This window comes from Triticum aestivum, chromosome 6D (assembly GCF_018294505.1).
Source record: "Triticum aestivum cultivar Chinese Spring chromosome 6D, IWGSC CS RefSeq v2.1, whole genome shotgun sequence".
Classification (NCBI taxonomy): Eukaryota; Viridiplantae; Streptophyta; class Magnoliopsida; order Poales; family Poaceae; genus Triticum; species Triticum aestivum.
The window spans coordinates 3,865,547-3,891,985 of NC_057811.1; the positions used below are offsets into that span (position 1 = coordinate 3,865,547).

The 26,439-nt window shown below is 44.0% G+C and overlaps 2 protein-coding genes and 2 pseudogenes across 2 annotated transcripts; all 4 read right to left on the reverse strand.

Moving 5' to 3' along the window:
• Positions 1-6,284: 6,284 nt before the first annotated feature.
• On the reverse strand, positions 6,285-9,341 carry LOC123140674 (uncharacterized). The gene is made up of 4 exons (XM_044559959.1): positions 9,234-9,341; positions 9,022-9,079; positions 7,498-8,666; positions 6,285-6,714 (listed from the first exon to the last, which is right to left on the reverse strand). The coding sequence occupies exons 2-4, from the start codon at positions 9,054-9,056 to the stop codon at positions 6,539-6,541; spliced, it is 1,380 nt and encodes a 459-aa protein (XP_044415894.1). The 5' UTR covers positions 9,057-9,079; positions 9,234-9,341; the 3' UTR covers positions 6,285-6,538.
• Positions 9,342-12,300: 2,959 nt separating this feature from the next.
• Positions 12,301-16,850, reverse strand: LOC123146437 (uncharacterized; annotated as a pseudogene).
• On the reverse strand, positions 15,864-17,398 carry LOC123146438 (uncharacterized; annotated as a pseudogene).
• A 2,404-nt stretch (positions 17,399-19,802) lies between these two features.
• On the reverse strand, positions 19,803-26,152 carry LOC123142927 (extra-large guanine nucleotide-binding protein 3). The gene is made up of 9 exons (XM_044561637.1): positions 24,912-26,152; positions 24,666-24,803; positions 22,528-22,632; positions 22,237-22,419; positions 21,745-21,922; positions 21,423-21,667; positions 20,879-21,051; positions 20,619-20,807; positions 19,803-20,510 (listed from the first exon to the last, which is right to left on the reverse strand). The coding sequence occupies exons 1-9, from the start codon at positions 25,911-25,913 to the stop codon at positions 20,123-20,125; spliced, it is 2,601 nt and encodes an 866-aa protein (XP_044417572.1). The 5' UTR covers positions 25,914-26,152; the 3' UTR covers positions 19,803-20,122.
• Between the last annotated feature and the right edge of the window lie 287 nt (positions 26,153-26,439).

Genomic DNA, 26,439 nt, shown 5'->3' on the forward strand with positions numbered 1-26,439 from the left:
AAAATAAGGTCTTCATGTGTGTAAACTTGCCGTTATAACTCGGTAGTCACAAGAAAACAGACTATGTACATGAATGATTTTGAAAGGACACATTTATTATCATCAGAAGTGCTACATCTTGCAAGATCTAAAGTATATCCCCTCACGCCGCGAGTTCAGTGGGTCGCCGTCTTGACGCTAGCTTATTCAGAGTGACGTTGACATGGTATCCTCTGGACATAATTTTGATCCATTGCCGAAAGTGTGTGATATGGATGTAAGCTGGTTCTGATGGTAGGTCGTCCTTGGGGCAATTGGTGTAAGACCAATTGGACATTCATCCAATTCCAGAATCAAGTTAGATATAGAATCGACGGCTTTGATCTTTGAGGATCAGATATATTATCTTGAGGAATGTATGTGGAAGTGTAGCTTTGTTTAGATTTCTTTGGAGAGTTTTTAATATTAGGTTTAGAAGAACAAAGTTTGTCCCCAGCTATGTAAGGCCCTCTTTAATGTGGCAATCTTCTGCTTGTCACATCGATATCACTGTCAGTATTGTCATCACGATCCAGATGTTAAAACTCAAAACCAAGGATGAATGTGGAAGAATATATTTTTCTTAAAGAGATCAAGGTATTCGATCTTAAATATTTGTTCCTGATTCTCAAGTTGATGGAGATGAATATTGTATGGCAAACAAAATAGGCTGCAAAGCAATATACAGTGCCGACATAACTGAAACAAATGATAAAACTAACTGATGCACTAGTAGAACACACTTTTTGGACGGCTCCCAAACGGAGTCGCCAAAAAGTGTGTTCGCACACGAACACGTCACCGTTTAGCCTCGACGCCGAGGGTGATGCACCGCCGCTCACCGCCAGCGCGGGCAGACGAGGGAGGCGCACGGGAGGGAGGACGGCTGCAGAGGGAGGCGGAGGAGGATCTCCTGGAGCAGGTCCTCGTCCTCCAGCGGCGAGGAGTGGATGCCGCTCATACTTGGGTGGTCCAAGCCGAGATCCCCTCAAGCGATGGTGAGCGAGCTAGGGTTCCTCCTACTCCTAATGGCGAAGGGAGGAAGAGGATCACCAAGGAATGCAGACCAAACTGGAATTGGGTAGCAGGATCTCTCCTCGGAGAGAAAGCAAGAGGATTTAGGGGCGCTCACCGTTGCTCCCGGAGGAGCCGTGCCGGAGCGCCGCCGTCGGTCGCCGGGAGGAGCTCGGGGTAGGGCTAAACGGAGGAGCGCGAAGGGAGGTTGAGGCTGGGACGAACTACGGAGGCCGGGGAGACGGCGGCGAGCGGGCGCGATGCGGTGCCGGTGGTAGGGGCGGCCGTCGATGCTGGGTGCCGTCGAGGAACGCACGGGCTGACACTGAAGGATAGAGTGAATATGTTCTTTTTCTCCCTTTCGTTTTCCCTTTTTGCCCTTCCATGTGGCTTCTACTTGAGAAATTGCTTGCTGCTATGTACAAGGACACCAATGTCTTTTTACTTTGTTTCTTTGACAAAGGGTGGATGCACACAGCCAAATCAACCCACACACACGCAAAAACATGCCGGCAAAACAGCAAAGTCATATAAGACCAAAGTTATGCATAGGCTAGAAAAAAAAACAAAATGCTTAGATCTGCGATCGGCAAACAAAACAATGACTATAAAGTCGAGATCCCCTTAGGCGATGATCAGCTAGGATTCCTCCTAATGGGTGGGGGGTTCACCAAGGAATGTAGACCAGACTCAAGTGGGAAAGGAGATTTTGAAGATTCGAGGTCTCTCCATCTCTCAGAGCATCTCCAGCCGTTGCCCCCCCCCCCCCAGGAGGCATAAAAATCGCCCCCTGGGGGCGAGCCGGCGATACAATCGGCGCTGGGGGCGGTCGGGCATCCAGCCGTCGCCCCCAGGCGCCGATATCGGCCCATTCGTGGCCGCTTTTCGGCCCATATTCGGCGAGAATCGGCGTGGTTTGGCGTTGAATTCGCAACACAAATAATTTTTTATCACATAGTTCATCACAAAAAAAATAGTTCAACAAAATAGTGCAACAACAAATAGTTCAATACAAATTATATATTTCAACAAATAAAAAACTCATATTTCATCACACGTCGAGCCCGACGTCGCCCTTGATCCTCCATAGGTGCTCCACCAGATCCTGCTGCAGTTGATGATGCACCTGTGGGTTTCGGATCTCCTGGCGCATACTAAGGTAGGCAGTCCAGTTTGCCGGTAGCTGGTGATCAACTTCGGCTAGAGGACCATGCCTGTAGTATGGTTCAGTGTCAAACACTGGCTCTTCCTGCTCGCTCTCGATGATCATGTTGTGCAAGATGACACAGCAAGTCATGATCTCCCACATTTGATCTTTCGACCAGGTCTGAGCAGAGTACCGGACAACAGCAAATCGAGATTGGAGCACACCAAATGCCAGCTCGACATCCTTCCTGCAAGCCTCCTGCATCTTGGCAAAGTGGGACTTATTGCCTCCTGGCACAGCGTTTGAGATAGTCTTCACAAATGTAGACCATCTCGGATAGATGCCATCAGCTAGGTAGTAACCCTTGTTGTAGTGCCACCCGTTGATCTCGAAGTTCACCGGAGGAGAATGACCTTCAACCAGCTTGGCAAAGACAGGGGAGCACTGCAACACGTTGATGTCATTGTGAGTTCCTGGCATACCAAAGAAGGAGTGCCAAATCCAGAGGTCCTGTGTGGCCACCGCTTCAAGTACCACACTGCAACTGCCTTTGGTGCCTTTGTACATCCCCTGCCAAGCAAATGGGCAGTTCTTCCATTTCCAATGCATGCAGTCGATGCTTCCAAGCATCCCAGGAAATCCTCTTGCTGCATTCTGTGCTAGGATCCGAGCAGTGTCTTCCGCATTGGGTGTTCGCAAGTATTGTGGTCCAAACACTGCCACCACTACCCGACAGAACTTGTAGAAACACTCAATGGTGGTGGACTCGGCCATGCGCCCGTAGTCGTCGAGTGAATCACTAGGAGCTCCGTATGCAAGCATCCTCATCGCTGTCATGCACTTCTGGATCGAGGTGAAGCCAAGTGTGCCAGTGCAATCCATCTTGCACTTGAAGTAGTTGTTGAACTCCTGGATGGAATTCACAATCTTGAGGAAGAGCTTTTGGCTCATCCGATAACGGCGCCGAAATGTTTTGTCGCCGTGCAGTGGAGCATCGGCGAAGTAGTCGGAGTAGAGCATGCAGTAGCCTTCGAGACGATGCCGGTTCTTTACTTTCATCCGCCCCGGCGCCGAGCCACCTCGCCGCGGCTTTTCATTGCTCGCCAGCAGTTGGGCGAGGGCGGCGAGCACCATGAGATGTTCCTCTTTCTGGACGTCGGCCTCGGCTTCGGCTTCCTCCTCCAGCAGCGCGGCAAGCGCTTCCTCGTCGTCCGAGTCCATCGCCGAGGTAGGCAAATCGCCGAACACCTTGCGCCCGTCTTTGGCTTGCTCCGCCGCTAAACTGCCCCTCCGCGGCCGGAAACGGCGGAAAAAACGCCCAGCTGCTGGTGGAGGGGGATGTCTCGGCGAACCTTTGCTCTTTTTCCGGCGGGGATTGGCTATCTTGCGGTGGCGGGCGGCGGGCGGCGCCGTGATACTGCTGTTGGCGGCCGAGCACGGGGGGGGGGGAGCGAGTCGGGGAAGAAATACTTGACTTTTCGCCTAACGGTGTGGGCCAGCCGTGCTTTTCCCCTGCGCCGGAGCCCCCGAGCGCCCCCCCAGTGCGCCGGGTTCGGCCTGCGATCGCCGGGCCCAAAAACGGGCCGAACCGGCGCTTTTCAGCATCCTGGGGACGCGAATGAAGCGTTTTTTCGGTGCGGAATTATTTCTCATAACCAAGGGAACTCATTGGGTGGGGAATCTTACCCTCGGCTCGAGGATCGTAGCGTCAAATATATATAACGCCACGCACAGAAGGCAACCCGGCTGGGCTGGTCCATTGGCACGGCATCACACCGAGCGATGTTGCCTGGTTCGTTGTACTGCAGCGGGGACACTAAAAGAATCAACCACGGCTGTAGTGGACCACATTAACTTCCTATATATATAGCTAAGCAGAATATGCTACTTTATCAAACCGGAATCAGTTACTGTGGCGATCTTTTAGAAACTATAATCGGGAAACATTTTCGAAAAAAAAATGTACTACATTTTTCTGATAGCGTATACTTTGAAAAAGGCTAACGTTTGTTGAATTTGCGAATATGAAAACCAGAACAGATTTTAAAAGCACGAACATTTTTTGAATATGTTGAAAACATATTTAAAAAATCTTAAAAAGAATTTGAAATTGCATAACTGGATTTTTTGAATATGTGAAAAAATATTTTAAAATATTACACAATTTTTTTGAACAATTCATGAAACTCCGATTTTTTTAAACCATGCACGTTTTTGGAATTGTGAACAAGTATTTGGAAAATTAAAGATTTGATGAAATTCCAACCTAAAATTTGAAACCATGAAAATTTCTTGAATTTGTGAACAAAATTTTGAAACCACGAACATTTTTTGAAATTCCTGAATGTTTATGAATTTATGAACAAATTTGGAAACAAGATTATTTTTAAAATTTTGAAACATTTTATGAAAAAACAAACATTTTTTGAATTTATGAATAAAATGTGAAGACCGGAAGATTTTTTTTTGGCAGTTTTGAACAATTTATGGTAAATGCAAAAACAAGAAGGAAAATTTACAAAAAAATTTGCAAACAAAGAAATATAAACTTGAAAAATAACTAACTTTCTTACATCGGCCTCGTTGACCTGCACTGTAGTCGCCTCATCCATAATATTCTCTATTTGCATCCCTTTGTCGACGACCACCGTAGTCGCCTGCAATCCCTTGTCATTGGCCGGCGTATTGACCATGACTTGTGTACTGGACATGTTTGCGGTTGGGCATGCCGTGTTAGGTAGAGTATGACTATCTAGATTCTGTTATAAAATCGTCACGGATATACATGCGTGACAGAAAACGTGACCTACTATGACAAAGGTGTATCATCACGGATGTGTGTTTGGCGACTTGTAGCTGCAAGTGGTAAACCCGAAACAGGAAACAGAATTATGTCTAATTCAAATCAATAGAAACTATACAACGGTTGATCCAGAACTAGACTGTCAGCAGTGCTAATGCGTCACGGACGGAGCAAAGCTACTGCTGTTGCTGAAATGCCCAAAGAAGTTCAGATAGCAGAGGGCATAGTTTTTTTTGTGTGTGTGTAGGCAAAGCAGAGGGCAGACAACACAACCACGATAAAAATTCATTCACCAGATAAAAATTCTAATTTTAAACTGAAAGGAAACACAACCACGATACATATACTGTCAAGATACACTAGTAGAAAAAAGGTCTAATGTTCAGCTCATTAGTTCCGGTTTGTATTTGAGCTGGCACTAATGTGACCATTAGTGCCGGTTCCAACGGCTAGGCGGGCGGCGCTCATTAGTACCGGTTCGTGGCGAACCTTTAGTACCGGTTTGTGCCACGAACCGGTATTAAAGAGGTGGTGGCCTTTAGTACGGGTTGGTGGCTCCAACCGGTACTAAAGAGCCCCCTTTAGTACAGGTTCGTGCCACCAACCGGTACTAAAGGGGTGCTGCCACCCGCCGTACACAATGTTTAGTCCCACCTTGCTAGTTGAGAGGAGCTCGCACCGGTTTATAAGCCCCGCCGCGACTACCGTGTCGAGCTCCTCTCTAAGCAGGCCTTTGTGGGCCTATTGCAAGTCTTCTGCCCTATGGGTCCTACAGGGCCATACGGGCTTGCATCCTGGCCCAACTAGAGGTTGGGTTTCTAGTCGTATGCAGGTCGTGCCACCAACCGGTACTAAAGGGCTCCCCTCCCCCGGCGTTGGTTCGTGCCACGTGGTGGCCGGTACTAAAGGGCTCCCCTCCCCCGGCGCTGGTTCGTGCCACGTGGTGGCCCTTTAGCGGCGGTTCGTGCAGAATCGGCATTAAAGGGTCTTACGAACCGGTGCTATAGCCCGGTTCTGCACTAGTGATAGTACACGCTGATGAGTCAGCTTATAGAACTAATAGTGGCAAAATCGTGTGAAAAATTTAACTGAGGATCCAGTACTGGATTTGCTTTCAAAAACGAATCCACGGTTCTCTCAAGTTAAATACTCTTTGCGGCGCATGAGCGAAACACAACGCACGCCCATATAAATACATTGCACACATTTGGGGAAAAAAAGCATCAAAACACTTAAATTTCATTTTTAAGTAGAACAAATGTTTTGACTTGTCTCCGCAAAAGAAAGACCAAAGTAGGCAAAGACACGGAGTATGTAGCAACCGAACAACAATAAGGGAACATTTAGTTTGTACTGGCACCTATATGCTTACATGTTTTCAAGATTCTTGCTACATAACTACGTACAATCGCAGTAGAAACTAAGAGATCGATGACTCACCGCCTATCATCTGAGGCAAAAAAACTGAACTTCCAAGATTGTCAACTAATTCCAGATTTACTTTTGTGTGCCAAGCCATATGTAAGGCTCAGACAAAGGAGAAATGGCTGGTATCTCTACCCAAAGGCATGCTTCTTGAAAATGTAAGCATAGACTATGCACCATCTTGTAAGTTGGCTAACCAAGAAAAAAAAAATATATATATATATAAAGAGAAAATTACCAATGTTGTTTGACCAAGATAGCATGTTAGCAGATCTAGTCTGTTCAAAGTTCCTCCCAACTCCCTTGCCTACAAGCAAAAGAAGCCCAAACCATATGAAAATTCGAAGAGAAGTTGAGTCAAGGATAGTAAATGAAGCCAAATATACCGCTAGGTCCAAAAAAGAATGGCAAAATTGTTTACATGTTCAGAGAAAATGCATTTATCCAGAATTATTGTCGAGTGAGTTTTGTGCCAGTTGTGACCATAAGGCCAAAATAAAATATGCACGGCTTGGAAAACCAGAGTTCCATAACAAGTATTGCATAGTACTACGCGAAATTAATGAACTAGTACTACTCTTCGATAAAAATTAGAGCACATGGTATTATGAATTGATGATTTCTGTGAATATCAATCAAGTTAAATTTTAATCTTGCAAGGAAAAAAATAGTGAATAAGAAAACATAACAAGCTTTAAGCCGCCCCCAGATGTTCCAGTTTCTTAATTACTTCAGATGGTTTCACTACTGCAGCTATTGCCACTTTCCAATTTTTAGAACACCTCTGATGAAAAGATCATTACAAGCACATAATTGTATTTAGCCTTTCGCAATGGCCAGGCATCAAAGCAATATTTGTATTCCTGTTCTAGCTTTAATGGAGCTCTATAATAACAAGAAATTAGATAACCATAAGATGAGACCAGATCAACAGAGGAACAAATAAGACAACATATTTTATGTATCTAGCTCAATCCTAATAACAGGAACAATGTTACCGCAATAACGTACCAAAAGTAACTGGAACGAATACGAGCGAAACAAACTAAATGGACATTTTTGCTTGTGCAATGTAGATAGGGCGTATTACCTGCAGTATAGAAATTCCTGTAGGGATAAAAGGTGTCAAGACATATGTTGTTTCTTTTAACAATATGTTTGATCTGCATCGAGTCAACTTGGAGTGTGAAGTTGCCGGTTATAGTGGTGAGAACAATCACATTTGCGTCCTCATCATACCCGACGAAAAGTGCAGAATCCATTCTCCTTGGAACCGTACCCTCGAGTGGAATGGTTTTCTGCAGCAGCACCCATTCGAAAACACCATAGCTGTTAGATTTCCTCTCCCATAATTTGATAGTCAGGTCCAACAAAATAGCAAGGCCTAGTCCATCATTCTCCATCCGTAAGAGCTGAAAATACCAGTCGTCGGTACCATGGTTTTCTACCGGCTTTTCGATCAGACCAAGACTTTGCATTTCGAAATCAAACACAAGGACATCACCTCCAGAAATCAACAAGCAAAGTGCATTCCCGACAAGGGTGCTGGGCCTTCTTAACCTAGACACTCCAGCTGTTACCGTCATCGTCGAGAAAATATCTCCCCAAACACCAGACGCCGAGTCGTAGACAGAACAAAATGCCGGTGTATTGTACTCAGCGCAAACCAAAACCAATTTAAACGGGCTCGAGAAACAATCTCCGTGGACATGCCCATCTTCGGCATCGACGCACAATACAGTGCCATGCCAGCCACAGTAACTCCCCATTGAGGCACTGTTGAATCCTGGTGGAAAAGCCACGATGCGCTCTTCACCGGTGAGGGGATCCCACACGACAGTCTCGCCCTTATGCATGTTGATTAGGAGAGAGAGGCCATGGCGGCAGCCCATGTATGCTTCATCTTCGTGGTAGGGTATTCTGCTCTTGGGCAGGGAGAAGCGGGCAGCAGGGATGCGGTCAGGTGAGTCCATGGCAGGAATGAAGTTTTTAGCATACCCTCTGAAGAAGCCGAGCAGAGGAGGTTTCCGGTGGTGCTTGCGGAAGCGTTTGCGGAAGTGGGGGTCGGAGAGGATGCTGCCCCAGCGCTTGCATACGGCGGACGCGCAGGGCAGCGAGGACGGCTTGGGAGGGAGGCGGACGAGGATCTCGATTAGGAGGTTGTCATCGCGGAGCACCTCGGACACCGGGCCGGCCAGCAGTACAGAACAGCGCAGCCTACTGACATCCACATGCGGCGAGCTGGGAATGGGATCAGCCCTGGCATGAAAGGAAATGTAATCAATGGACACACATATGCACATCGGGGCAGTTGCAAATTAAACATCCAACACACATATGCACATCCATCCTGCATACTCCCTCCGTCCTAAAATACTTATCATCAAAATGGATAAAAAAAAGATGTATCTAGAACTAAAATACGTCTAGATACATCCCCTTTTATCCATTTTGATGACAAGTATTTCCGAACGGAGGGAGTATATAGCATGGCATAAGGCAAGTAATAATGAATCTGGTGGTTTCTCCCATTATCTTATCCCACACAAATATGCACATCCATCCTGCATATATAGCATACACAAAGCGAGAGGAATTGGATGGGGAATCTTACTCTTGGCCTTGGGGAACCTCAGCAGCAGCATCCATCAGAAGCACCTATCTCTCCACAGCTGCAGCAGGGGAGGATTGTTAGGGTTTGATTAGGAGGGGAAATCTAGCTAGGGTTTACTTTTACTACTAGGGAAAAATTAAGAAGAGAAAAGAAGAAGGGAGTTATCAGTTTAGATGGAGAGGGAGAGGAACGAGTAGATTGGGTAGCCAGACCTCGAATCGCCGGTGGGTGGCTGCCGGAGATGGGGCGGTGGGGTGAGGTCGCCGGCGGCTCCGCTCCTCCTTTCTCCGGTCCGCGGCTTTTTTCTTAGAAACTTCTCCGATCCGCATCTGAGAGTGGGAGTGGGGAACGACGAATATAGTAAGCATAATTTCTTTTTTTTATTTTGTGAGATAATTTCATTTTTGGAAACCATGGTTTTTAGGAAAATCATGATGTTTGTTGAAGCATAAATATTTTCTTTCCATTTTTTATTTTGTGATACCTGATTTTTAAAAACATGAATATCCTTATAATTCTGAATTTTATTTTTTTTATTTTAATACACTTTCTTGTAATATATTTCAAGGAGTTGTTTTGCATAGTTTATATTTCTCAAAAATAACCCCCCCCCCCCCCCCCCCCCCCCCCTCCTCCTGTTTCTTTCAATTTTGTCAAATTTACAAATCCCATTTTGATCATTGTTTGACCAAATAACTTCACTTTGGGAACCATTTTTTAGTTTCTTTATATGCCAAGCATGTTATTATGCTTCTTCCAATTCATCTACCACCAACACAGCAAGATTCACAAACTACTTAACCAGTACAGAGTTTCAACTACTTTACTTAAATTCTTGTTTTTTGTGTAATATTATGTTGTAATGAACTAATTGATCAATACACAGTAGTACTATGACTGAATTGATCTCTTTTTTATTTCGTATGCTGTGCAAGACTGCATGAACAAGAAAAAAACAATCTAGATGGTCAGGTCGAGTGCAGGACACAGCATTGTGAATGTGATATCTGTGTACTGCAAGGAAATTGATCGTGGGGCCTGATTCAAAGGTCAAAACGTATAGAACCACAACGTGTCAAAGAAAACTGAAACCGTGCTAAAAATGCTGAACATCACGGCCAAACATTTTGATTTTGACAGCAGCAACGATCTAAGGCAGCATTTTCCTTGTGCGCACGTAGCCCCAGGCCACGGCAGTCACAAGTTGGCTTTCTCGCCAGGCCACTCTTTTCCTGGAGGACCGACTTATTGGACACATGTCGGAAATGGCAAGTCCATGATCTGGAAGATATCTTCAGTTTACACAGGACAAGAAGAATCTCTATGACAGATCCAGAATAGGACTAGCATTTAAGAAAAAAATCAGTAATTTTCTTCTGTCAAACAAAGTTCAAGCAAAAACTCAAATGCTCATTTTGACTTGCCTCCTCCAAGAAAGAGCCAGGTGAATCTCAATGAACCAGAACCAGGCAAACATCTCCTCTGTGTATCTTGGCCTTGCAACCAAGAAATCCAACAAAAGTTAATAAGCATGAAAACAAGTTATTGGTGACAAATATCCAGACACCGAACCATGTAAGTGCATAAGCATCAAACAGGAGACACAAATTACTGAAACATCAGAGGTTTTAAACATTCTTAGTTTCTTTTAAGTAGGCACTGGGGCTATGGGTGTTCACTACTAGGCAGTAAAACTGGGCATATACAAGCATGGTCTACCTCTGCTGCAAGAGCTGATGTGACCAAGACTCACGGTTAGGGGACTTCACAAAGAAACTGTGTAAACTGCTAGAGCCTACTGCTTCTTGTCCATCCACCTTGCTAGAACCTCACATCATAGAGCTAAGCATTAACCGAACCAACTCCACGAGTCACTGGTCAGGCACGCAAATTGACTGATGTCTGCTGATCTTAGACAATATACAAGAGTAAGAGTTCGCACAATTAAATCCGATAAGTTCCACTTCATAGGCTACGCTACATAATAAAAGTAGAACAACCTACATACTACACAGAGAAGATATCTCGGCCTCAACCACTTCACATGACACAGCTTACATAGCGGAAGAACCTACATACTACATAGCACGATGTTTTGAGCGTCAACTGCATTAAAACAGAAGATCTTCCAATGTTATTTCAGTAAAACAAATTGCTAATACTCACCGACAGAAAAGCCAAATTTTGTATGATCCCCCAAAAAAAACATTGACTTTCCCGTAGGTCAAATTATACAAAAAACTATCCAAAAGAGAATCATCCAGTGTTTTTTTTCTTTTGACCCGCTCATCCAGTGTTATTACTTATTAGACAAACTAACACTACAACCGGAGAACAGCAAAAGAGAATATTTAGTTTGTACTGGCACCCATTTGTTGACAGATTTTAAAGATTCTTGCTATATAAGTATATAACTACGTATGATTAAGTTAGAAACTAAAAGATCAGTGACTTGATGCCTAACATCTGAAGTAAAAAACTGAACTTCCAAGATTTTCAAACTCCAGTTTGTCTAATTCACATCTAGATGTTTTCTAAGGATGTCACATCTAAGCTCCCACAAATACCACAGCAACAAGGAACAAAAAACAAACTGGGATAAAAAAATAGACCACAAATATAGTGGACATCAGGTTAGATGTGACATAACTATGTCACAGACCCTTTCAACTCAATCTAGATTTACTTTCTGTGCCAAGCCCATGTGAGAGGCTCAGAGTACAAAGCAAAACTTTCTGGTATCTCTACTCAAAGATATGCTTTTTTTTCAAATATAAAAATCAACAATGCACAGGAATTGCTTGACATTCAATCACAGAATATGGCCTTCCACCTCCCCTTATTAATGCAGGCCAGAGAGGAGGTCCGAGAGTTCAGAACAACACTGCCACACAGCAACTCAACGAAGATGATAATGACCAATCATATTTGTGTCCTCATCGTAACCGACAAAAAATGAAGAATGCACTCTCCTTGGAAACACCCCCTCCAGTGGAATGGTTTTCTGCAGCAACACCCATTCGGCAACGCCATCACAGTTAGATTTCCTCTCCCATAATTGGATGGTCAGGTCCAACAAAACGGCGAGGCCAAGTCCACCATCCTCCATACTCAAGAGCTGAAAACACCCGTCGGTAATATTGTAGTATGCTGGCTTCTCAATGGAATTGAGGCTCTGAATTTCGAAATCAAACACAAGGATATCACCTCTAGAAATCAACCAGCAAAGTGCATTCCCGACTAAGATGCTGGGCCTTAACACAGAAATTATACGTGATATCACGGTTGAGAAAACACCTCCCCAAACACCAGACGCCAAACGCCGAGTCGTAGACAGAACAGAATGCCTGTGTATTGTATCCACCGCAGCAGACCAAAACCAATTTAAACGTGCTCGAGAAGCAATCTCCATGCACATGCCCATCTTCGGCGTCAGCACACAACACAGCGCCATGCCACATACAGAAACTCTCCGTAAAGGCGTCGTCGAGTCCTGGTGGAAAAGCCACGATGTGATGTCGGCCGGTGAGTGGGTCCCACACAACAGTCTTGCGCTCATGCTTGTTGATTACGACAGAGAGGCCATGGCGGCAGCCCATGTATTCCCCGTGGCCGTTGTAGGGTGTGCTGCTCCTGAGCGGGGAGAAGCTCGCGGCAGGGACACGGTTTGGCGAGTCCATGATGGGAGCAAAGCGGTTGGCATAGCCTTGGAAGAAGCCGAGCAGAGGAGGCTTCCGGTGGTGCTTAAGGAAGCGTTTGCGCTTGCATACCATGGACGCGCGGGGGAGCGAGGACGGCTTCGGAGGGAGGCGAACGAGGATCTCGATGACGAGGTTGTCGTTGCCAAGCACCTCGGACACAGGGCCGGCCAGCGGCACAGAACGGCGCAGCCTCCTGCCGTCGACACGCGGCGTGCTGGGAATGGGATCAGCCCTGTCATGAACAAGAAGTGCAATCAATGGACACACACAGGCGCATCCGGGCAGTTGCAAATTAAACATCCAACACACATATGCACATCCATGATCGAGATAAGAGCATAGCATGCGAGTGGTAACAGTGAATCTGGTGGTTTCTCCCATTATCTTATCCCACACACATATGTACACAAAGTAATCAATTAATTAGAAAAAAGCCTTATCACCAATCTTCTTACTCTTGCCACCCCAAAAAAAAAGTCTTGCCTAAAAAAACAATCTTCTTACTCATCACACTAAAGAAAAAAGGCCAGTCTTCTTACTAAGCACCCTTGAGAAAAACAATCCTCTCACAAACAAGCACTGAGATTTTATTTTATTTTGAAAAAAACAGACCGATGACCATGTGCAAGTTGCCCCGAAAAAACACATGCATCGTTATGGAAAAAACCGCAGTTTTTTTTTCTTTCTTTCAGGCAAGACTTTTTTCTGTGAGATAATTTCATTTTTTATCATATTTTCTGGGATAATTTCATTTTTGAAAACCATGGTTTTGGTAAAGCATAAATATTTTTCTTTCTATTTTTCATTTTATGATACCCAATTTTGAAAATAAAAAAAAATCATGAACATCCTCATATTTCTATTTTTTTGCCTTTTAATTTTACTACACTTTCTTGTAATTTGATCATTGTTTGGCCAAATAACTTGACTTTCGGAACCATTTTTTTGCTTCCTCATATGCCAAGCATGTTATATTATGCTTCTTTCAATTCATCTACCAGCAACACAGCAAGATTCACAAACCACTTAGCAAGTACAGAGTTTGAAAGACTTCACTTGAATTCTTGTGTTTTGTGCAGTACTGTGTTTTGCACCAATATAGAGTAGTACTATTCAACGCATGAACAAGAAAAAATAAAGTAATCTACAAGGTCAGATCAAGTGCAGGACACAAGATTGTGAGTGTGATGTCTGTACTGCAAGCAAAGTGAGCAGGGCCTGATTCAAAGGTCAAAACGTATAGAACTGAAACTGCGCTATAAAAAACTGAACATCACGGCCAAACATTTTGATTTTAACAGCAGCAACGATCTAAGGCACCAAGGTGCGGTCGGAAGAAAAACGCCGCCGTGGCAGTCACTGGTTGGCTCTCTCACCAGGCTGCGGTGGTCTCTTGTTTTTCCTGGAGAACCGACTTTAATGGACGAGTGTCGAAAATGGCAAGTCCAAGATCTGAAAAATATCTTCAGTGTAACTCAGGACAATAAAAATCTCCATGGCAGATCCAGAATAAGACTAGCATTTAACAAAAAATCAGTAATTTTCTCCAGTCAAACAAAGTTCAAACAAAAACTCACAACACTATTTCGATTAAGAGCCAAGCCACAAAACTCTTTGAAGTTCAAACAAGAACTGACAACATTTTTCTGATTTGTCTCCAAGAAAGAGCCAAGTCAGTCTCACCCAACTAGGCAAACATCTCCTCTGTGTGTCTCAGCCTTGCAATCCAGAAACCCAATTAAACTTAATAACAATGACAAGTTACCGGTGGCGAATATCAGTGTCAGATCAGAGAATACTTTTGAAATTACTGAAAACAAGAGAGGTGCTTAAGGGTCATGTAGCAACCCAACAATGAAGGTTAAACATTCTTAATTTCTTTCATTGAAGTAGGCAACTGGGCAAGTGGTGATGTGAGCAGCATTATCATAGTTAGATCACTAGCAAGACACAGAGTTAGGGACTTCACAAAGAATCTCTATAAAGTGCCAGAACCTGCTGCTTCTTGTCCATGCACCTTGCTAGTACCTCGCATCACAGAGCAAAGTATTAACAGGACCAACTCCACGAGGCATTAACCAGGCACACAAAATTGACTAATGTCTGCTGATCTTAGATACTAATATATCAGAGTTCAGATGATTAGACCCGATAGGTTCACGTCACAGCCCGCGGTACCTAAAAGTAGAACAACCTACAGACTACATAGAGGAGACATCTCAGCGTCGACCAAATCACATGCCACAGCATACTACATAGTAGAGGATCCAACAGACTACATAGCGGGACAGTTTAAGCGTGAACCGCATCATTATACAAAATAGAAGAACTTCACTACACAACTGGCCATGTCTGCATCTCAGCAAAATAGAAGAACTTCCGTATGCCAACTAGCCATGGCTGCGTCTCAGCAACCCGAATTTAACTCTTCATACCTGCAAAACAATCAATGTCATCTCAGTAAGAACAAATTGGTAATGCTCTCTCACAGAAAAGCCAAATTATGTATGATCCCCAACAATAAACATTAACTTTGCCATAGTGCAAATTATACGAAACAAAATATCCAGAGCTGAATCATCCCAGCGCTATTAGAGAAATTGATACTACAAATGGAGAGCAGCAATAAGAGAACATTTACTTTGTGTGCTACATAACTATGTACGATTGCAGTAGAACATAAAAGATCAGTGACAAGATGCCTGTCATCTGAGGCAAAAAGATGCCTGGGATCTCTACTCAAAGGCATGCTTTTTGGAAATCTAAGAATTGCCATGGCACCATCTTGTAAATTGGGAAAGCAGGAAAAAAAACATATACGGGAAGATAAAATTACCTAAATTGTTCGACCAAGATAGTATGTTAGCAGATCTGGTCCGATCACAATTAGTTCCAGATTCACCCCTTCCTGACCGACTGCCCTGCCTTGCTACAAGCAAAAGAAGCGCAAACCAAACGAAAATTGAAAGAAAAGTTGAGCCAAGGATAGTAAATGTTGCTGGGTCCAAAAAAGAATGCTTTATTTACATGTTCAGAAAAAAATTCATTTATCCAGAATTATTTTCGAGCGAGTTTGTACCAGTTATGACCATAATGCCAAAATAAAATATGTGCAGATTGGAAACAAGCATTACATGGTACTATGTGAAATTAATGAACTAGTACTACTCCTCAATAAAAACTAGAGTACATGGTACTATGAATTGACGATAACTATCAAGATTGATCAAGATAAATTTTAAGCTTACAAGGCAAAACAATGAATGAGAAAACTTAACAAGCTTTAAGCTTCTAGATGTACCAATTGGTTAACTATTTCACAGAGCAGATGGTTTCATTTCAATTGTTTGAGACCCTCTGATGACAAGATCATTGCAAGCACATAATCATAGTTAGGATTTAGCAATGGCCAGGCATCAAAGCAATAGTTATATTCCTGTTCTAGCTTTAATGTAGCCTAGTAATAATAAGAATTTAGATCACCATAAAATCACCAGACCAACAAAAAACAAACAGCACAATGTATTTATATATATCCTTACTCAAAGGAACAATATTACCGCAACCAAGTGCATAAAGCAACTGCATTGAATCTGAGTGAAACATACTAATTGGGCTTTCTTATTTGTACAATGTAAACAGGGAGGTATTACCTGCAGTATAGAAATTTGTGTAGGGATAAAACGGGTCGTAACATATGTTGTTTGTTTTAACAATATGTTTGAGCTGCACCGAGTCAAGTTGGAGCGTGAAGTTGCCGGTCATCGAAGTGAGAACAGTCACATTTGTGTCCTCATCATACCCGACGAAACGTACAGAACTCATTTTCCTTGGAAACATCCCTTCCAGTGGAATGGTTTTCTTCAGCAACAACCATCCGACGACACCATCAGAGTTAGATTTCCTCTCCCACAATTGGATGGTCAGGTCCAACAAAACAGCAAGGCCAAGTCCACCACCCTCCATCTGTAAGATCTGAAAACACCCGTCGGTAACATAGTAGAATGCCGGCTTCTCGATCACATCAAGGCTCTGACATTCCAAATCAAACACAAGGACTTCACCTAGACAAATCAACCAGAAAAGTGCATTCCCGACAAGGATGCTGGGCCTTTTTAACCTAGACATTCCAGCTGTTATCGTCATCGTCGAGAAAATATTTCCCCAAACACCAGACGCCGAGTCGTAGACAGAACAAAATGCCGGTGTATCGTAGTCAGCACAGACCAAAACCAATTCAAACGGGCTCGAGAAGCAATCGCCGTGGACATGCCCATCTTCGGCATCGACGCACAATACAGCGCCATGCCAGGCACAGTAATTCCTCCTCACGACGCTGTTGTTGAACCCTGGTGGAAAAGCCACGATGCGGTCTTCACCGGTGAGGGGATCCCACACGACGGCCTGGCTCTCAAACTTGTCGATTAGGAGAGAAAGTCCGTGGCGGCAGCCCATGTATTCATTCTGATGGTACGGTGTGCTGCTCTTGGGCAGGGAGAAGCGGGCAGCAGGTATGCGGTCAGGCGGGTCCATGGCAGGAATGAAGTTGTTAGCATGCCCTCTGAAGAAGCCGAGCAGAGGAGGTTTCCGGTGGTGTTTGCGGAAGAGTTTGAGAAACACCGGGTCGGACAGTATGCTGCCCCAGCGCTTGCATACGGCCGATGTGCTCGGCCCATCTAAGTTTGAGGCGTGAGAGCGAGGGGAGAGTTGTAATATTGGCCCATCTAAGTCCAGCCCAATCAGTGCCGGCCTGCTATGTGGTGAGAGCAAAGCCCATGTGCTCATAGTTTCTCTTCTAACATAATAATAAATGAATGTATTCATAGCTTCGTAATACCAGTATCACCTTAGTTCTGCTCCATAAAAAAATTCACTTGGTGTTTTTCTTTTTCTTTTGCACGGATGGCTAGTAAATAAAGTGTGGAAAATATGCCTCGATGGAATGTATGTACGTTTGGTTAACAAAGACAACAAAACAATCAATACTTTAAAATTCAATACGTTGACAGATGGATAAAGTCAGCGAAGAGGCACGCGGTGAGATGTGAGTTTGCCGACGGTACTCTAATGGAGAGATCGGGACAAGAAGTAGTCAAGTTTACAATGAGATGGGGAGCTCGCAGGTGTTGGGAACTAGGTCATGCCTCGCTTCCCTCGAGTGGGAGCTCACAGGAGAAGCAGCTTTCAAGTTGAATATATTTTTGATAACCTACATCTTTCTTACCCTTCGGCATCGATGGTATAATTTGTTTTCCATGTGCATGATCCCACCCAAAACATCAGAGCCTTGTATTGCAGCTATAACGATTACTACCAAGGGATGTGAACACTAGCTCCACGAGGTTCATTTAGGTGACAATTGTTGTCAATCTCATCATCCTTGATTTCAAATGAGTGATTTATGTTGTTGACATCGACAATTGTTTGAAATTTTGTGTATTTGTAAAAGCACATGCACAATTATTAGAGGATGATCCTAATTTAGATACACTGGCTTGCGTATATAACCCAGATACAAGCAAATCAATATCATTAATTTTTCTGACAAGAAAGTAAAAAAATAAACCGAAGCTCCATTATTAAGATGGCACAGAGTAGGCCTTGACCTCCGGAAAGTATCCTTTTGAGCTCGAGCTCATTTGAGCCCGGATGAACAGTAAATTCGTAAAAAATTCAAAACAATTCAAAAAAATCTGAATTTTTTTATGGTATACTTTGGCAAATGTTCTAAGTGTTTGTAAATTTTCAGCATGAGATCACATTTGCGGAAGGCGCAGGAAAAAAACAAAATTAGTGTTTTAAAATGCTTCTGAAAGTAGCATTTTTAGATCATTTTTGTTTTTTTGTCACGCCTTCCTCGAATGTGATCTCGTAATGAAAATTTGCAAGCACTTAGAAAATTTGTCAAAGTTTATCATAAAAAAAATCAGAATTTTTGAATTTGTTTTTCATTTTCCCGTTTTTACTGTTCATGCGGCTCATTTGAGCCCGAGCTCAAATACTCCACGTCCTTGACCTCCGCCTTTCCTTTCTAACTGCTATTTGCTCCATATCATGATGAGAACCACAAAGGCGTGTACATAGTAAAACTTGGAAAAAGGCTGAAAGAGACTTGCAAAAGGCGGAACGATGAATGGATTGATGAAAATGACGAGATAGAGCAATTATGATAAGTGGCGAATACATAATTTTGTTACTCCGTCGTAACGCACGGGCTCTTTTGCTAGTGTTTTTTTTTAAAGTTCATGTATTAAAATATGTGAATGAAATTGAACAAAATTTGCCAGTTCAAAAAATGTTCATGAATTGGAAAATATCCTAAAATTTTAAAAATTGTTCGTGACTTACAAAAATAGTTTATTGATTCATAAAATGTTCGCTGATTGAAAAAATGACCATGCATTTCTAAATATGTTTGTTAAATCAAAAAAATGTTCATGAATTTCAGAAATTGGTCCACCAATTTCCAACAAAATGTTCGCGATTCTAGAAATGTTCACCTATTGAAGAAAAATGTTTTACAAATGTTCACAGTTTTTTTTAAATGTTTGCAAATAGAATAAATTTTTAATGAATTCAAAATGTCCATGATTTTAGAAAATGTTCAAACATATGTAAAAATGTTTATGAATTTGAAAAATGTTCACGATTTCAGATATGTTCACAAGTTTAAAAAATGTTCATGATTTTCAAAAATTGTTCACGATTTCTTGAAAATGAGAGTGATATTGTATCTCGGGCCGTCGGAGATTATGATTTTTTTTCTCCCATTGCAACGCACAAGACGTTTTGCGAGTTCATCATAAATATTGTAACTGGATATATGAAGCACATAAATATATTACTCCCTCGTTCGGAATTAGATGACACGAGGGAAGAAAAATTAGTGAACAATTCGAGGGCAAAAACCAAGCCAACAAAAAAAAAGTGTGATGCTTAATGCTTTCCTCAGCTGAACAAAAAGAAAACAAATGTTGCAGAGCGAAGTCTTTCTTTTTATTGTTTATTATCATCATCAGAGCAAAGTCTTTGCTTGTTTTCTCTGCTTCCCAAAATGAATACATACTCCAACAGCAGCAGTTTCAGCAGAACGAAATTAATCAATTTTGGTGCCAACAGGTCAATCTGTGCACTGACTAGAAGAAAACTGCTAGTACCACTCACTAAATACACACCAACAGATCAATCATGCTTCATCTCTATCTCAAGGACCAAGAGACACAAACATGAAAAACATCCCATCCATCAGAAGAACAAAAACCTGCAGATTAACTTTTTACAGACCAACAATCAATGAATGATTTTTTGTACGGCGCAAAACGGAATCGACTGGCGGCGAAAACGAAACGGCGCATCATTAGTATAGGAACCGGCCTTCGGCGGGGGCAGGGGACGCGGTCTCATTCGGCTCGGATGAAGGGGGAGGAGCTCATCTCGGTGGTGCTGTAGAAGGACTCCTCCTGGTAGTAGTTCTCGTCCTTGTCCTCCTCCCACTTGAGCACCTCCCGGATGTACTTGAAGGCCTCGTCGACCGTCTGGCGGTCGCGGCCGCGCGCCTGCCACACAAACAGCTTGCGCCCCGTGTGGTCGTTGTACGCCTCCTTGAACTTCATCGCCACGTAGTAGTAGGCCTGCTGGGCGAGAGTCTGGTTGTTGCTCTGCGTCCGCACCGGGGAGAAGTCGCCGAACCACTCGCACGCCGTCAGCGGGGCTCGGCTGATCTTCTCCTCGAACAGGTCGTACTTGTTGAGCACCAGCACGAATGGCGTGTCGCAGAAGCATGGTTGCCTGGTCCAACACAAGTGAAAAATGGTTGAGTCACATTTTTGGAACTTCCATTCTGAAGACCATGATACCAGCACCAAGAGTAGTGGTCATGGAAAAAGTTTCGCATACCTGATAGTAGCCTCAAACAACTCCTTGCTTTGCATCATCTTGTTCTGAAGATTGCCATTCACAGGGGTTCCCACTAGGTCATAGTCACTGAGTGCAACACAGAATATCACCATGCGGACATCCTCAAACATTTCCACCCACTTGCAGCCATCATTCATGCCCTTGGCGCTGACTCTGATCAGCTGAAATCTGAGGAGCAGCACATATTAGACTTGAGTGTACACAGTGAGAGGCATGAAAGAGGTTAAGAGATTAATTACTTGGTGAGAGGCTGAGAATGCGCCTCTGGGTTGTCGATGTAAGGTTCAGACATGGGGCTGCGATCATCAAGGGTGAACTCGATGAAAGATAGCCCATTCCCCTGTGTTACGCCTTCAGCAAAGATCACATCTTTCTCTGAAGGTTCATACTCATTGCTTGATACCTCAATGGCCTGCACACAGATGGCATGTATGGACAAATGAGTTGAATAACTTGAAAACAGAAAAAACTATACACGGTCCAAAACTAGAACATGAAAATAATGAAAATATTATTGTTAACAGTCCAACATAAATACAAAATTAAGATATATGGAACAGAGATTAGAAATCCTTCGAAGATAGATTTAACATAAGAATAGACGCTATGTGTTGAATATTTCAAATTGGTAAGACTGAATATATAACATTAGCATATGTTCTGGAAGTCGTAAATTATTACTGTAACCGAAAACGATAATCTAGTGAAATTCAGTTAAATGCTACAAGTTCATCTTATCATATAAGGTTGAAATAAGTTAATTTCAAAGCTCTGAATCCATACCCTGCTCAAGAAGTACTCAGCAACATCAGGGAGAAAATGCAACTCATCCTTTCTTTTATATGTTGCTTGTATGGCAGGATCCTTCCACATCTCATCGACAAATGGAGCATATTCACGAGTTGCGGCAGGGAAGAATGCATCTAGATCGCCCATTGCGATGATATCCAAAAGCCAATCGGAGAATTTCTTCAGCCTTGCATTTATTGAGTATATACACGAATCTCGACCATTAGCTTTATTTTCATCTGCATAGATGAACAGTTAAGTACAGAGCATATGTGCCTGAAGAAACAAACAGGAGTAAATGGCTTGAAAAGGTTACCTTTTTGTGCTGCTTCATCCTCTGGGATTGTTTGATCCAATCTAGACAAAGCCTCTTCCTCGAAACGCTCACGACCTTCTAGCAAAATTCCAAGATACTTGAACATATTGCTTTGGATCATTAATTTGATAGCATCAAGTTCATCTTGGGTGAACCTTGTTCCATAGAGGTACTTAGCCTGAGACACAGAAGGAGAACACATATCAGCATGAAACTTGCAAGAACTAGCACAGGTTATAATTTATAACTTCTAAGTATGTACACAACTGCATGGTAGAGACAACACAACTCCACTGGATGAACCATGACTCGTGAAAACTCAGTAAAAAAAACATTCTTCTGATTGCACTATACGAACATCATAGCAAATCTCAGGTATAGCCTAGTTCAGGTTTGTGCGAGGGATCAGATAATACATACTGCTACATCACATAATTGCAGGGCATGACTGCAAGTAATTCTAGGCATAAGTGGTGTGGAACCGGATCAGACCTGCTTAAATATAGTGCTTGTACCAGCACTAGGTGGTCCAAGAAGCAACAGTTTCTGGATTCGTTTCTGATCCAAATAATCAGGGACTGCTCTTGGTACAAAGGGAATTTCGTCCTTGGTTCCATTAGAGTCCCCAGGAGGCACCGGAAGTGAGAACAACGCACATGCAAAACGTGTCAAGGCCTGGTCACAAAAAGAAAAGGAGAAGATTGTTAGAAATAATCACACCTAGCTTAAGCTTTCAAGGAAATAACAACAGGCTGGAATTCCTTTTATAACTAAGATACTTACTGACTCCCATATTTTTCCTTTGATGTTGTTCTGTCCTTCTTCCTCATAACGACCATCGTCATAAACCCAGAAATGTGTATCACGTGGACACTGAACATGTGCAACCTGCAAGCATGAAACGAATGATGTGAGAAAAGAGCTCTTCTAAGGCACGTCGCTTGCCTCCGCAGGTACAGGGATTCTTTAAATCATGGGTGTGTATCCAAGATCGCTGAGCTAAAACAGAGCATAAGGTGGTAGTGCCGATTACTGGTCCTCGTACAGCAGGTAACTTCCATTCATCAATTAATATTTAATAGAACGCTCTACAGAATGACAAAACCATCGCATTTAAAAAAAAAAGGGCAGCCCGGTGCACGTAGCTCCCGCTTGCGCAGGGTCCAGGGAAGGGTCCGACCGCTTTGGGTCTATAGTACGCAGCCTTTCCCTACATTTCTGCAAGAGGCTGTTTCCAGGACTCAGAATGACAAAACCATCGCATTTATGAAAGGAAAAAAGTCCTAATTTGTCGTGAATGGTAAGTCTTAAAACGGATATGGCAGTCATCGTGTCACATGACAATTTAATGAAACAAATTGGTTGTTCCTTTTTCTTTTGGTACTTATATCCTACTCCTGGATCTTTGAGTTTGGGGGTGGTTGCCGTTAAAACAACAGAGTATATAATTTCAATTTCTGGAAACAAATGGCAAAATATATGGTATTTCAAGCCAACCAATATAATATATTGAGATTCAAACTAATGTGCTCACGTCTCAGGGTATCAAATCGTTTGCACTTTATGTGAATAAATAACTCATATCTCAGGGTATCAAATCACACTGGTGCATAGAAAACAATTTACTATCTGTCGTCACTTGCTTCATTGACTGATCTTGTGACTTCCTAGTTGTCTACGTTAACGCCTCATTATTAGCTTGATGAAGAAAAGGATGCTTAAGCAAACACAGCTATAACGGAAAATAAATGCTATTGGAAAGCATAGATAAGAGTCCAAAGACTAATTATAGCTAGGGCAAAAGGGTGCTGAGCTAAAACAGAGCATATGGTGCCGGTTACTGGTTCTAGCTACGGCAGGGAACTTCCATTCATGAATTAATATTTAACAGAGAGCTCTACAGAACGACAAAACCATTGCGTTTATGGGGAAACCCTAATTTGTCGTGAACTAGGAAATCTTAAAAAGGGATATGGCAGTTGTCTTGTCACATGGATCTCATTATTAGATTTAGTGAAACAAACTGGTTGACCCTTTTTCTTGTCGGAATTTGATATATCCTAGTAATGATCCTATGGATCTCATTATTAGACTTGAAGAGAAGGATGTTTAAGTAAACACGGCTGTAACGGAAAATAAATGCTATTGCAAAGCATACATAAGAGTTTAGACACTAATTTTTCCCTTCTGAATGCAGTGGGTTCTTAGATCCAAATGATGCGAGGAAAGAGCCCTTCAAAGGCACATTGCTTGCCTCTGCAGGTGCAGGGACTGTTTAAATCATGGCCGCGTATCCAATGAAGCTGAACAAAAACAGAGCAGAAGGTGCTAGACTGCTAGTGCCGGTTACTAGTCCTAGCTACAGCAGGGAACTTCCATTCATGAATAAATATTTAATAGAGCGCTCTACAGAACGACAAAACCGTTACATTTGCGGGGAAATCCTAATTTGTCGTGAACCAGGAAGTCTTAAAATGGATATGGCATTTATCATGTCACATGACAAACTGAAAATTTAACGAACAAACTGGTTGTTCCCTTTTCTTGTCGGAATCTGATGTATCCGTAATGATTGCGTGGATCTCATCATTAGCCTTGAAGAAAAAAGGATGCTTAAGTGAACGCAGCTGTAACGGAAAATAAATGCTATTCAAAGCATAGATAAGTTTAGACATTAAATTATCCCTTCTTAGAGCAGTGAGTTCTTATATCCTTATAGCCAAACCAAAGGGGGCTTAACAGTTGTGCCGCACCTAAATCCTCACGATTTCCCATAAAAGCAATATATCTATAAGCAACCTAGACGAATAAATAAATACTTGCCGAATGGTGAGAGAAGATGAATAAATAAATACTTGCCGAATGGTGAGAGAAGATGCTAGCTGGGGTAATTTTTAGAAATGGAAGTTTTTTTTTTGTACCTTGAGAATTTTGAGCTCACTCTTTGTAATTTCCCTTCCATTTATATAAACCTGGGTGTTGCCGTTGCTGGCCTTGGCGTGAAGCTTGCCGCTGAAATTGAGGTTAGAGCTAACAATCCTGTCTGGCTTTTGTCCATCCTATGACATGATATGGAAAAGGAGGCAAATTATTAGCACAAACAAAATCCAGCTCAACTTATATATACATAAGCTGCGCGCTCCTGATCGATGGTTACTGAATTTTACCTTTCCCCATAAGCCCGACTCCTTGTCGTACCAATATCTACCAGGCTTGAGCTTCTGAGGTGGCCGCGAGCAGCTAAGCAAGTCGGTCAGCTCCTCCGGCCTCAACGGGCAGCCGTTCACGATAAGCTGCTCTGGTCGAAGCTGGTTCGCTTGGCACTCCTTCTCGGCTTTCAAAATCTGCCTTACTTCCAACGGGCTGAGCAAGCGCGCGAGTGTCCTCGAGCTCTTCCCAAGCTTTGACCGCTTCGACTCGTCGATCGGCCCCCCAATGCAGCTGACGCACTTGCGGCCTTCGGGCATCGACCCCATCATCCTCAGCACGCAGTAGCCGCAGTACCTCGCATCGCAGACGATGCAGGCCTCCTTGCTCTCCCATTTCCTCTTCCCACACCGGTTGCACGCCATCCTCCTCCTTCGCCGCCTCTTCTCCTGCTTGGTGACCGCCACGTACTGCTCCGACATGTCGTCGCCGCTCTCGCCGTACTTGCTGTCCGGCGTGAACCCGAAGGTCACCACAGGAGCCCTCCTCCCGTCCCGGCTCCCCGGCCCCGGCGAGCTCTGCGCCGAGCCGTGCGACCGCGACCGGGAGTCGTCGTCCTCGTCGTCGAACTCCCCGTTCTGCAGCACCGAGTTGACCGACTCCGAGCTGCCGCCCCCGCCGTCGCCGTCGCCGCCCTGCCTGGCGGCCCCCGCAGGCTCCGCGCACCGGGCGATCCGGGACACCGGGAGGCGGATCGGCTCGACCACCGGCGCCACGGGAACCCCTCGTCCCCCGCCCCCGAGGGTCTGGGGGCCCGACGCCGGCTCCGCCGTGGGGATCTCCGCGGGGATCTCCACCGGGTCCACCCGGGGGAGGTCGTAGGGCACCGGCGGGCCGTCGTACACGAGCGCGATGGAGTAGTCGAGGTTGGGCGCCTCCTCCGGGACGGGGGCGCCGGGGGGCAGGATCCGCCGCATCATCTCCTGCCAGCTGCCGCCGTCCGCCGACTCCGCCTCCGCCATGGCGCGGCGGATCTGGACTGGACGGCGCCGGAGCGCTAAAAGGTCGCGCCTTTACCCGTCAAAAACCCAATGCTTGAGATGGGGCGCCGGCGGCGGCCGCGAGGCTGGGCTGGGCTACGCCACGGCGCGGCGCGGCGGAGGGGGAGGGATTGGGCTCGGGTAGGGGAAGTGGTGGCGAGAGGAAGAGGAAAGGTGGAGGAGGAGTTGCTGATGCTGCTGCGCTGTGGAGTGGAGGAATCGATTTTTTTGGCAACTTGGTACATAGTACTTGTGAATGTGATTATGTGAATAACCTAACAACTGTTTTTAATTGATTATTAATTGAAATGATAAGGTTTTCTCAATCCAACCATCTTACCCAAAAAAAAAAGGTGTTGTCACCGTTGTCGACAACAACCTTAGTAGTTGAATTGAATTTGATCGTATCATCGGCATTTAGTAAAACATCAAGGTGGCGCCAGGGGACGTCCGGGGTGGTGCGAGCGATCCATGCTCTACGTTTCTTCATGGCCGAGCTTATGGTCTC

Coding starts and splice junctions, on each gene's coding strand:
- LOC123140674 (XM_044559959.1), bottom strand. CDS start 9,056: ATGGATGCTGCTGCTGAGGTTCCCCAAGGCCAAGA. Junction 8,667..9,021: donor GAGGTTCCCCAAGGCCAAGA/GTAAGATTCCCC, acceptor CTTTCATGCCAG/GGCTGATCCCATTCCCAGCT. Junction 6,715..7,497: donor CAGGAATTTCTATACTGCAG/GTAATACGCCCT, acceptor TTTTGCTTGTAG/GCAAGGGAGTTGGGAGGAAC.
- LOC123142927 (XM_044561637.1), bottom strand. CDS start 25,913: ATGGCGGAGGCGGAGTCGGCGGACGGCGGCAGCTGGCAGGAGATGATG. Junction 21,668..21,744: donor GGATGAAGCAGCACAAAAAG/GTAACCTTTTCA, acceptor TCATCTATGCAG/ATGAAAATAAAGCTAATGGT. Junction 20,808..20,878: donor CATTCTCAGCCTCTCACCAA/GTAATTAATCTC, acceptor GCTGCTCCTCAG/ATTTCAGCTGATCAGAGTCA.